General features: G+C 53.8%; 1 protein-coding gene across 3 annotated transcripts in view; it reads left to right on the forward strand.

The window, feature by feature from the left end:
* The window catches only part of CDCA4 (cell division cycle associated 4), a 30606-nt gene extending 18702 nt beyond the window's left edge, over window positions 1–11904 (forward strand). For 2 of the 3 annotated variants that reach the window (XM_088024416.1, XM_028096756.2), the window contains exon 3: window positions 9353–11904. In XM_088024416.1, coding sequence (XP_087880542.1) covers window positions 9353–10087 — 735 coding nt within the window. In that variant the 3' untranslated portion in view covers window positions 10088–11904. Of the gene's footprint in view, window positions 1–991; window positions 1097–9352 lie in introns of those variants that run through there. The other variant, XM_028096757.2, reaches the window with a different exon arrangement.
* Window positions 11905–12450: the final 546 nt, after the last annotated feature.

Raw genomic sequence — 12450 nt, forward strand, 5'->3', positions numbered from 1 at the left:
CCCCAGCACTGCAGGAACCCAGGTGGACTTCCTACTTCTCCCCCTCCACCCCCCACATCTGATCTTAGCAGAGTCATGCTCTCCAAGCCCCACTCAGGACCTGCCCCTCTTCTGCCCAGCATCCAGTGGTCTCCATCCCCCGCCCCTGCCATGCCGCCTTCCCCGGATGCCAGGGCTCCTCCTCTCCAGCCCAGTCCCTTCCCTTTGGTGTCTGCACAGGGAGCCCACCTCACCTGGGCCTCTCCCAACACCACTTACTCCTTGGGTGGGTGCAGAGGCCCAGCACATGACACAACAGAGCAGAGAGGCTTCTACTTGCTTAGGACTGCAGCCCTGGCCTGCACTCAAGCAATGTTGCTTGAATTAACGGAGTCAGGACTCTATATTCTACTTAAGACCTCTGGAGAAATTATTTTCTAAGAAACCTCCCCTGGACTTTTATGGTTTCATTCCTTGGATGTAAGCCTGGGAAGTCCCTGTACTGACCCCCGGCTGCCCAGGGAGCTGCTGCCCCCTCCTCCTCTCCCCTCTAGCCCACTGTTCTGATTCCCCTTCCTAGGGTCCCTCCCCTCCCCTCCCCCTGCTCTCACTTCCACCCCCCTCCTCTTCCTAGCATCCCTCCCCCCTCCCCTTCCTTGCCCCCCTCCGTCCCCTCCCCTCCAGCCCACCGCTCTCGCACCCTCCTCTTCCAAGCGTCCCTCTGCCTTCCTCCCCCTCCTTTCCATCCCGTCCCCTCCCCTCCAGCTCACCGCTCTGAGGTCCCCCTTCCCTTCCCAATCCTCTCCCGCCACGCCCCGCCCCGCTAGCCCTGCGCAGGCGCACTGGGGCCGCGCGCGGGGACCTGGGAGTGGGCGGGGGCGGGGCGGCCAGGGCGCGGGGCCCAACGGCCAACGCGGCCGCGCGGGAACTCGCGCGCTAGGCCCCGCCCGCGGTTTGAACCGGAGGCCCCGCCCCCACGTTCGGCCAATCGGCGGGCGGGAGGGCGGGCGCCATGGCGACCCTTTGTGGGCGCGGAGCCGCCCGGCCCCGCCCCGCCCCGCGCGGCCCCGCCCCTCCCTCGGCGGCGGACGCGGGCGCAGACGGCGGTGGCGGCCAGGTGAGCGTCCCGGCGCGGGCGGCGGGCTTTGTGCGGCAGAGGCTGGCCTCCCTGGGCGCCCCGGGGGTCGGGGGTCGCGGCGGGGGGGGTGGAGGCGCGGCGGAGGAGGGAGCGCGACACGGGGCGGCCGGCCGGCCGGCCTGGCGGGGCTTCCGGCGCCCGGGGACTCCCGGTCGTGCCGCCGCAGCCCGGACTTCGGCTGTTCGGCTGTGTCTGAAGCTCAGAGCCGTGCTTGGCCCCGGGCTGGAAGCGCGCTGTGGGCTCCCGGGAAGGGGAAGCGCGCCAGCCGGGGCCGTGGGCTGCGGCGCGGCCCCCCAGGAAGCCCCTCCGCCTCCCCACCTGGGACCCGGGTCGGCGCCGCCCGCCGAGCCCCGCGTCCGGCCGGCCGGTGTTTCCAGCGCCGACCGGAGGGCCCCGCACTGCCCTCTGCGCCCTCCCCCCTCCGCGGGGACCTGTGGTGCCCGGGCTCCCGGGTCTTCGTGTCCTGCTCTGCATTCCTGACACAGTGCGTGGTGCGTCCTAAGTCCTTGAGCGAAGCTGGGTTTTGCTGGTACTAGGACGCCTTCCACCATGGCCCAGCCAGGGGCACCATTCTCTGGAACCCTGGAGGGCCGCACAATCTCTGCTGCGGACTGCAGGCCTCTCGAGTGTTCACTTCGGCTCCTTTTCCTTTGTCTCTGGGTTTTAATTGCTTTGAAAAGGAACGTTAAAGATATTTTGCAACGGTTTCCGTCCCCCGTACTCGAGTGGACCCAACTTCTCTTTAAGCTGGCCAGGGAATATCGGGGAGCAAATGATGACAGCCTTAGGTGGTCTCCCGCCCTGCCTGCCTCCTGTGCAGTCCAGCTGAAGCTGCCCGGTGCAGTGGAGATGGACATCGGGGAGGGCAGTGGGGAGTGAGGACCGGAGAATGCCCAGACCTGGCTGGTGAACTATCTTCAGTGGGCTCCTTGTGCCCTCCCGCCCTGCCACTCAGGTGTGTGGGAGGGAGCCGTGCTGTCACTAGGGAAAGTATCAGAACCTCTTCCAGAAGTCAGAAGCAAGCTTAACTCCACATTTTCAAAAGCTAATTGTCTGCAAAACAGGATTACCAGGTAATAGTTTGCTGGGAGATGCTCTGGTCCCAATGGAGGGTTTCCCAACTCTGTTTCCTCTTCCGGTGACCCTTGCGTTGCATGCACAGGACAGCAGGACTGAGTTAATTTTTTAAAAGAGAAAAAATGCCTGCTTACAAAATTAAGTTTAATGTCTTACACACTTTCTGCACATAACTTTATTTTCAAATTTTGCCATGTTTTACAACTGAAGTTGAAATTCAGAATGAAAAGTCAGTTATGATCTTTTTCTAAAAAGAATCACAGGTTTTATCTTGGAAAGAGGGCTAGGAAGTTTTTTACAGCTTCCTAAGGGAACATGTTTCCCGGCAGAGAAAGTTTGTGTATTTCATTCCAAGTAACAAAAGTACCTGAAATGCCCTTTTTAGTAATAGCTTAAGGAAAATTTCAAGACAGTGAAGATGAACCCCCACAGGTGGACTCCAACGCAGCCCTTCTCAAGACTTTGGCACACTTGCTCTGTCTTCCCGTTTTCCTTTGATGGGGTATTTCAGAGACAGTCTGATCATGTGACAGAAACAGAGTTCATGTGGATTTGCCTGAAAAACCTGAGTGTCATGAGTGTGCTTGGTGGTGGCTGAAGATCGTGGTGACAGGTCAGGCCAGAGCCGAGTCTGTCTTCTGCTTGGAGTCTGGGGTTTGCTGGCCACCGGATGTGAGAGCAGCTGCAAGGAGAGGGAGAGGCCACTTGTCGTGAACCGTGGGGAGTCTGCCAGGCTGGGGTCCCCTTTGTCTTGGGGGTGTCCTGATGGGAACAGGACAGTGCCCCTCCCTGGCTCCACCCACCACAGGGGACCCTCAGTCTTTCTGTCTTCTTCAGTTTTCTTTGGTCAGCCCTTGGCCTGGAGGCTTTTGTGCTCTGACCAAGGGCTGAGCACCAATGGCCTGTTTGTCCACTGACTTTGGAGGGTTTTGAGCGAAACACTGTTAACCCTGAGGGGTTGATGGGACTTAACTCAGTAAGACCTCCCGGCCATCTGTGGAAGTGGATGGAGGTGCGTAATACCGAACGCTTTTTTGTTCAGAACTGAATGGTGAGTCAGGCTCTGCAGTTACGACAGTCTGGGAAGTGTGGGGTCTTGTGTGCTGTGCTCGAAGGGTCAAGCGCCCCAGACCACCATCCTGGGCTGCCCAAAGAGCTGTGCTTGGGGGAATGTGTGCCCACCTCTGCTGCCTTCAGAACCGTACTCTGCGCTGACTGTCCCAAACACAAATGTCTGAGGAGGGTGATCCTCACCGGCCACCTTCAGCCTGGCACATCACCCCGACACGGCTCTGGTGACAGCACCTGGGCTCGTGTGATTGGATGCGCTGCCCTTGAGCTACTCTGTCTCAAGTCCTAAGTCTGCCAGCATTTTCTTGTACAGAGTGCAACAAAAATTAACAGTTGCTCAGGGTTCGGGACATTTGAAGGGAATAATTAGAATGGCTTTGAACACATACTTGTCCTGGCATGCGGAATGAGATCCAAGCACTTAGTGATGCAGGGGTGGCAATATCTAAAATGGTTTAGATTTAAACTAATGTGGTGGCCTTCCCCCCATCAACTTGTTTATGTATTTTCTTTATAATCAAGGTATCATTTATTTCATACAATGCAATGAGCAGTTACTAGTGGTGCAGTTCAGGGAATCTGACAAATACCATGCTCCTGTCAAGATGGGGTGAATTTCCATCATCCTGGGGAGTTCTCGACTGACCCTACTCCTCCGCTGGTAACCATTCTGCTATTTTAGAACTTAGGTTAGCTTTACCTCTTCTAGAAGTTCATATAAATGGAATCATATGGTACCTATTTCTTTGTTTTTGCTTTGTAATTAGGCATAGTATCTGAGGTTTGTCCATGATGCACAGGTCCGTGTGGATTTGCTGGGTGGTGTTCCATTGTCAGCACCCCAGCTTACCCATTTGACTTGCTTATTTTGAATCTGAAAATAATGTTTACATCCAGGGTGATGAAACAGGTTAATGGCAGGGGCCTGGAAGATCGAGCTGGGTTAATGACTACAGTGGAGGGGAACTTCCCAGCAAATGTGAAAAAATCCCTACAGAAAAGCCTGGTGCAGGGCGAATTGATGGCGCCTTCCTAGAGAGCAACTTGATGGTGTGTATTACGTGCCTTACAAATGCTCCTGCTTTGCCCTAGTAGAACCTCTGCAGAGCCAAGTACTGCCAATATCAGAACCTAGAGTCAGAACCCAGCATCACTCTAACTGGGGAGACTGTGAGTGGTGTAAAAGCAGGGAATAAGCCTCAGTTCCTTGTAGTGTGTTTATACCTGAGGGTCACCGCCAGGCTGTCGGAAGTGATGGTCAGCTTTTGCATGTGGTGGAAAGTGTGTAAGCAAGAAAAGCAGAGCCCGTAGTGAGCTCTCATGCACAGAGAAGAACCTGTTTAGGGAGATGCTAGGAAGAACCCGCGTCCTAACTGGTTCTCTGAGGGGTCGGCCATGGTAATTTTTGTCTTGTACTTTCTGATGCTCTTCCCAGTTATGTACAGTAAGCTGCAGAAACCAATGAAGGCACCTGTGGGAGAAGAGCAAAGGCTGCTTACTGGAAGCACCTGCAGCCAGGGAGTGGGCCACCTCCTGGCTTGCGGGCAGACACTTGGGGACAGGCAGGGGAGTGGCAGCACTGCCAGCTGGAACTGGCTTCCAGGGCCCCTGATGGGGGCTGCAGGCTGGGGAGGCAGCAGCCCTTGTGGTTTCGTGGGCAGCACGTTTGGATTTTTCTAGGAAGTGGGGACAAATATTAGGGCAGCCGTCGGTTATTGATGAAGCCCTGGCCCTTGGGGTGACTGTTACAGACGTCATCGGCTTCCTGGGTTGTCATGGAGATACAAGTCTTGACTTCCTGGTCTGTGTTAACCTTAAAAATGAAAGTCAGTTATTTTACTAGCGAAAATGTATTTATTTGGGTGAAAAATTAGTAAAAGGACACCTCATTTAGAATGGCCTCAGGAGGCTGGCAGGAGCAGCGCTCCCCGCACCCCCCTCACTGACCACTACAGACCCAACCGGAAGACACGCCCCTTGCTCATGGATACTCTGTTACCTTCCCAGCAGGAAGAAGGAAGGTTTCCTCCTCCCCTGGCAACAGCCCGGGCAATGAGAGACCGTCATGGCCCCACCAATGGGAGCCTGTCCTAGCCCAGCCAATGGGAGACAGTCCCGGCTCAGCCAATGACAGATGGTCCAGCCTAGCCAGTGAGAGACTATCACGGCCCTTCCAAAGGGAGGAGGTCCCAGCCCAGCCAATAAGAGACTGCCCCAAGCCCAGCCAATGAGAAGCCTCTATGAGCGCCCAGTTTACTCCAACGGGCTTTCCGATTACAGCAGCCCCACTCCCCGCCCCCCAGAAAAGCGCCTCCTCTGCCATGTTCTCGGGTTTTTCCGTAGCTTGCTTGTCCTGCATTGAAACTGTTGTTCCCACATAAATCCATCTTTTGCTGGTGAGATAACTGGTAGGTTTATTTCTAAGGTTAACAACGTGCACGCTCCGGCGAAACCATAGGCAAATCCAACGAAGGTGAGGAAGGAGGAAGATGGAGGAAACGAAGTCCCTTGGAGAAAAGTAGGAGCTCGGGGTGGTGAGGGTTTCCCACTGGCTGAGTTGCAGTGTCGGTTTCCTGTGGGAGATGCAGTGTGCATATTTCGGGGGGGGGCTGTCATTGACATGAGTGGCACTGGCTCCCCCTTCTAGCTTCTGCATTTTAGTGAGGCTTGCCTTTATTAATTTTTCTGGCTGGTTGCTGCAGGTAAGGGGTTGGCGTCCTGGATGGATCTAGCTGCTACCCTGTGTTTATTCATTCTTTCAAAGCAGATATTAACAGGGGCCCTCCCCAGGCTTTTCCGGATGTGCTGTGTTCCTACGTGCTGTTCTGGGCTGTTTTTAACCGGAGCAGCTGTGGCAGGCACTGAATTCAGCCTTGGTGTGGGGGGCTCCCACTGCACTGACCACGCGTAAGCTCATGTCCTGGGCTTTCTGAGGACCCCTCGAGGAAAGGGAGATGGGGCCCCAGGGAGTTGGGTCCTTGGCGAGGCGTCTTGAGCTATGTGAGCTGTGGGTCTCTCGCTGCCCCCAGCGGCCCTGGTGTTGCTAGCCGATCTCGCTATGCAGGGCTCGCAGAAAGGGTGGCTCTGAGTCATTCTCTTGGTAACGTGGGCTTCATTATGTTATTTGAGTGAGTTTTGTTGGGCTCTAAATTAAATCGGTTGCCATACAGAGTTGGGGTTTTATTTTATTTTTTTAAAGATTTTATTTATTTGACAGAATGAGAGAGCACAAGCAGGGAAGCAGCAGGCAGAGGGAGAGGGAGAAGCAGGCTCCCGGCTGAACAGAGAGCCCGATGCGGGGCTCGATCCCAGGACCCTGGGATCATGACCTGAGCTGAAGGCAGCCGCTTAACTGACTGAGCCACCCAGGTGCCCCCAGAGTTGGGATTTTAGATTTGGTTGAAAAGAGATACTAAAAGACAAGTAAAGTGACTTGCCACAGAGGAACCCTGAAGACTTAATTTTTTCCCCCAACACAGGGTATCTTGTAGTTTGACATAATCTCATATTAATTCTTAATATACTCATCAATTTTAAGCAAGTGGCTTTAACACAAATATTGACAGAAAAAAGCTTCTGTAAAAGTTGAATTTGCAGTTACAACAAAGAACTTGAATCCTTTGCTACCAGTAGTGAGTGAAATTTTTTCATGTGTTGTGGTGGTAAACCTGTTCATTCATTTGTTTAAAAAATAGTCGATAAGTCAGTGTGTGGCCGGTGTCCTGGTAGAAATGGCAGTGGTTTCAGGCTTTAGAGTTGGTAACCTGTTTGCTGTTCTGGGGAAAGTAGTCTGGGAGGGGAATAAGCTACAGTCACTTAGTATTTTAAACTTTTTAGTTTGAAGTAAACAGATGCGTAGGCCACTGTAAAGAAATGATGTGGAGCTACACCTCCTCCCCAGTGTTGACATTTAAATGGACACGCAGACACACATGTCTTCCGTGTAACCACAGAGCTGAGTGATCCTGTGTGCACACACGTGGTTCTGTGCGGTCAGAGCACATGGAGAGCTTCGTGGACGCACTATACCCACTTCCTATCTAGGTCGTGTTAGAATGTTCCGGAAATGTATGCCATATGCAACAATTTGAGGTGGGCTTTCTCGCTCAGCATAATTCCCCTAGGACTCCTCCAGGTTTGGGTCTCTCTAGGGTATGCTGCCCTCCTGCTGAGTGGCAGTGTGTGACTGGTGCCCCGAGTGTGTCAGACACTCCCTGGTGCTGGGCTTTGTTTCCACTGGGTCATTATGTGTAGAGCTGCTAGGAACATTCTTGTGCAGGTTTTGGCATGAATGTTGGCTTTCATTTCTTTGGGATAAATGCCCCCAAGGTCACTTAATTTTAAAAATTTCTTAAAATGTTAAACGTATGGGGGTGAGATCTTTGACATTGAAAGGAAACCCTGGGGACAGAGGTCCTTTTTCTGTCTATTTAAGGGTGGGGCTGGCAGGAGTGAGTCCTCAGAGGGCTCCTGGCGGGGGTGCAGAACTTTGGGGGCCTGAGTGCAGACAGCACAGGCACCAGCCCCGCCTCCCACGGTTCTCGGGGGCCCTGGGCACACACCAGATAGGCCAGCAGTAGTCACAGAGAGCCACTGGATTGATTAAAAAAAAAAAAAAATCTAAAAATTTACAAATTTAAAAGACTAATCCTCTTTATGAATAACTCAAATTAATTACTTGAAATAAGGGGTGTCTGGGTGGCTCAGTTGGTGAAGCATCTGCCTTCGGCTCAGGTCATGATCCCAGGACCCTGGGATCAAGTCCCCACATTGGGCAGGTGGGGAGCCTGCTTCTCCCTCCCCCTCTGTCACTCCCCCTGCTTGGGCTCTTTCTGTCAAAAAAATAAGATCTTTTTTAAAAAGTTACTTGAGAGCGCCTGGGTGGCTCAGTCGTTAAGTGTCTGCTTTTGGCTTGGGTCATGATCCCGGGGTCCTGGGATCGAGCCTCACGTCGGGCTCCCTGCTCAGCGGGAAGCCTACTTCTCCCTCTCTCACTCCCCCTGCTTGTGTTCCCTCTCTCAATGTGTCTCTCTCTGTCAAATAAATAAAATCTTTAAAAAAAAAAAGTTACTTGAAATAAAAATGTTTAGCTACTTTACGAACTTGAGAAGAGAGAAACTTGATGCGTTATGGCTTACCTTTGTTCTAGAAAGGGTAGACCTCACACGCTGCTTGTGGTAAGCCCTGAGAGCCGGCTCCGGAGCCCTCCTGGTGCCTGGCCAGGTGGTGCAGGTACCAAGCTGGGGCCCCAGACCTTTCCTGCTCTGCTTTTTAATTCTCCAGAGATCTCTCAACCTAGAATGAGTTCAAAAGAACAGTCTGCCCCTATTTTGGCTTCTGAAAGCAGACGTCTAATGAGCCTGCTATGGTATATGAGACCGGTGCCACCCCAGAGCCTCCAGGTGCATCCTAACCTGCCCCAAGGTGTCTGGTCCTCCAGGCTGGAATGGCAGCTGGCCTCAGAGTACCCACCTGTGCCCAGTGAGGCGGAGTCCAAGCTGTGCCTTGGAGGAGGGGGGACACAGTTGTCTAGGGAATCAGCCCAAGTGTCGTTCTCCCCCTGCCCTCACCAGCCGAATGTGCTGCCAAGACCCTGGGCTGTGAAGACTTGGGCCCTCTGGACCCAAGGGGCACATTTCGGCAGGGCTGTGGCAGGAAAGCCCTGAGGGGACAGCAGCTGCCCATGGCGGGGCCCCACGGTCATCAGCTTGGGCACAGGCTGAGGGGTGGCAGGCAGGCCAGCACCTGTCCCGCTTCCCCCATGCTCTCCTCCCTTGTGGGCACCAGTGCCCAGAATTTGGGTGTAGAGTTTCAGCCTTGCTCTTCACAAGTGTATTTCCTGTATTTGTAGTCCGTTTGTCTTTCCTGATGGAGATGGGGGCGGGGAGTGGTTTAGAGCTCTGTTGTGTGTCAGAGCCTTCCCTCCCAGAAGCTGGGGCGCCATGTGCCCCCAGGACCACATCGGTGGCGTTACCGCAGCCAGTCCCCCTCCTACACCTGCCTTTGGCAGTTGCAGACTGAGTCTCAGGGCAGGGTCTGCTGGGGACTCTGGAATGTGCTAAATGGCATCCTCCTTGCTTTCCACAGGGCACGATGTTTGCACGGGGGTTAAAGAGAAAAAGCGCCGAAGACGGGGAGGATGTGGAAGGAGGCCTGGCAGGTGCCCAGGCCATGCCTTCCTACAGCCTGCAGCGCCAGTCGCTCTTGGACATGTCCCTGGTCAAACTGCAGCTGTGTCACATGCTGGTGGAGCCCAACCTCTGCCGCTCAGTCCTCATAGCCAACACAGTCCGGCAGATCCAGGAAGAGATGGCCCAGGATGGGACCTGGCGTGTGGTGGCACCCCAGGCGGCAGGGCGGGCGCCATTGGACCGCCTCGTCTCCACTGACATCCTGTGTCGCTCGGTGCGGGAGCAGGAGGGGGAGCGCCCTGCCCCTGACGCGGGAGATGGCCACACGCCAGACCTGGTTCCGGGACTTGCCACAGTCCCATCTGCACAGGCCCTGAGGAGCCCTCAGAGCAGCCTCTGGGAAGTGGACAGCTCTCGAGAAAACAGAGGAGGCTTTCAGAAGTCCCTGGATCAGATATTTGAAACGCTGGAGAATAAAACCTCTGGCTCTGTGGAAGAGCTGTTTGCAGACGTGGACAGCTCCTACTATGACCTGGACGCGGTGCTCACGGGGGTGGTGGGTAGCACCCAGTCAGGCCACGGCAGCGGGCTCCAGGCCTTCTCCTCCGCGACCGCCCCGCCTCCCAGTTCCAGCTGCAGGTCGGATCTGGGCGAGCTGGAGCACGCGGTGGAGATCCTGGTGGAGACTTGAGAGGGCAGCTGTGCCCTGATGGGACACATCGGGGATGGGTTCATAAGGCATCCAGAGTGCTTGGCCTGTGATGCTTGCTGCCCTGCATCTGCGGGCTCAGCGCCTGGTTTGTCTGTGATGAGGAGAATGTTCCAGAACACCATCCAGTTGCCCTCTCCCATTTCTCCCCAAGGGGGCTAGGCGGTTTTCCTTCGGGCTGGTCATCCGGGCCAGTCTGACATCCCGCTGGCCTTGGGCGCTCGTCCCCTCTGTCCTGCTGCAGCTCTGTGGAGGGCTCGAGTTGCCAGCTCTGTATCCAGCCTGGTTTAACTTTAGATAGGTGAATTTTTTTAAATTAAGTTTTATATGTTTTGGGCAATATTTTGTCTTAAGATATATTTTTTAAACTTTTTATACTTTTATCTTTTTAGATTTTTTCAGCTATTTTCTTAAAAGTATATTTTTTCTATAAACATTTTCTGCTGCTACATTAGAAACTTATAACCTAAACAGTTGCAGTTGGTGTATTTCTTTTTTTAAGGTTTAAGTAAGGACTTGTTTTACATGAAGCTTCACTCATGTAGTGTACCTAGGTCATGATTTTCACTTGACGTTTGTGTGAACCTTCTCCTGTCCTCCGTGACGATTAGAGCACCTTGCACAGCCCCACCTTTTATTCTTGAGTGTCATTACCAGATCTGCTGTGCCAGCCCTGTCTTCGTTAGAGTTACGTGGGGATTTCAGAAGGTTTTATTTATGCCTATTTATATGTATGTGTTGGAGGCAAAGGTCAGATCCTGTCAGTCAGATTGTGGGCACCCCAGGTGTCTCGGGTGGTGCCTTCAGAGGATCTGACTCTCGGGGCCCCTCTTGTGTGGTTTTCCCAGCACAATGGGCCTCTCCCGGGAAGATGCTGCCTGCCAGCATGCCTCACTGTAGAGGGCCTCCGACTGGTATGGACATTAATCAAGGGAAACCTCACTCAAATAGAGTGGGGAGGCCTGAAGAGGGGGCTCTCACTCCATCCCACTGGACATCAAGGATTGTCGATCACAGACCCAGCAGAAGAATCCTCAACAGGAAAGAGTCAATTGCAGGCCCCACAGGAAAAGGTGCACATTGCATCTCCCACCAGAAACTGCTGGCCCCAGCACCTCAGCCAGAAACAAGCCCTCATCACCCAGGACTCCCGCTTCTCTCCAGTGGACTTCCGTTCCAAACAGCCCTTCCGCTTCCTTCTTTCTCCATAAATAATGTTCCTCTCATTTGTTGGACTTGTGTGTGGTTCTGCCGTAGCAGGTTGTAATTCTGTTATTCCTGAATAAACCCATTTTACTGGTAAAAAGGTCAACACTAGCCTAGCTGCTGGACCCACATTTGCCGGGCTGGCATGCACGGAGGTCGCCATGTGCCAGGTGTGTGTGGAAAGGGCGCTGGACTGGAGAGTGCCCATGCTTGCTTTGGTGCTGGGACAGAACTGTGAGGTGAAGTCTATAATTAAATCTGGACACTCATCATTGTATGACTTCTCAATCCCGAGGGTGGTTGACAGTGGGGTTGGCGGAACAGTGCCGCGGAAGTGAGCTTTGGGGTACCCTGCGTGCTCCCTGTGACCCTGCCCTGGACACTGGGAACACCCACACCTTTTTGATTTTTTTCACTGGTTTACAAGTAAGCCTGCACTCCCCGCCCCACCCCTGCCCATCTCTTGCTTCTCGCGCTTTTTCTTCTTTACCCAGCCTTTAGCCAAAACAGTCTGTTTTCTTTCCTGCATAAGACCTTTCTTTAATATCCACCATGTACACATTGCTTTATTAAACATTACCCAGCAAACAAAATGGAAGTGTGTTCATTATCAGCTACAGCATAATCCACGAGTGGATCTTTTTTCCTAGGTCAATTCAGCTGGCTTATCTGTTTCACTTGGATGTGTTAAATTGGCACTTTGCCAACCACACAGGCTCCGACGTTCAGCACCTGCTTCTGCCCCAGTTGTGGGGCTGGGGGGAGGGACAGTGCCCTGGAGGAGCCAGCAGCAGGCTGAGACTTCCACGGACGGCTTCCTTCGGATTCTGAACGTACTTTTTCCTCGTGGAAAATAAAGTCTATGTGTCTTAATAAACAATAAGCCTGAAACTGTGAAAAATTAGTAAAAGACACCTCATTTAGAATGGCCTCAGGAGGTCGGCAGGAGCAGCGCTCCCTGCACCCCCGTCACTGACCACTGCAGACCCAACGGGCAGACACGCCCCTTGCTCAGGGATACTACGTTACCTTCCCAGCAGGAGGAGGGGAGGTTTCCTCCGCCCCTGGCAACAGCCCAGCGAATGGCAGCTTGTCCCGGCCCAGCCAATGGGAGACAGTTCCGGCTCAGCCAATGACAG

Source organism: Eumetopias jubatus, unplaced genomic scaffold, assembly GCF_037043125.1.
Source record: "Eumetopias jubatus isolate StellerSeaLion01/CBP00866 unplaced genomic scaffold, mEumJub1_p1.0 scaffold_7, whole genome shotgun sequence".
In the NCBI taxonomy this organism is placed as follows: domain Eukaryota; kingdom Metazoa; phylum Chordata; class Mammalia; order Carnivora; family Otariidae; genus Eumetopias; species Eumetopias jubatus.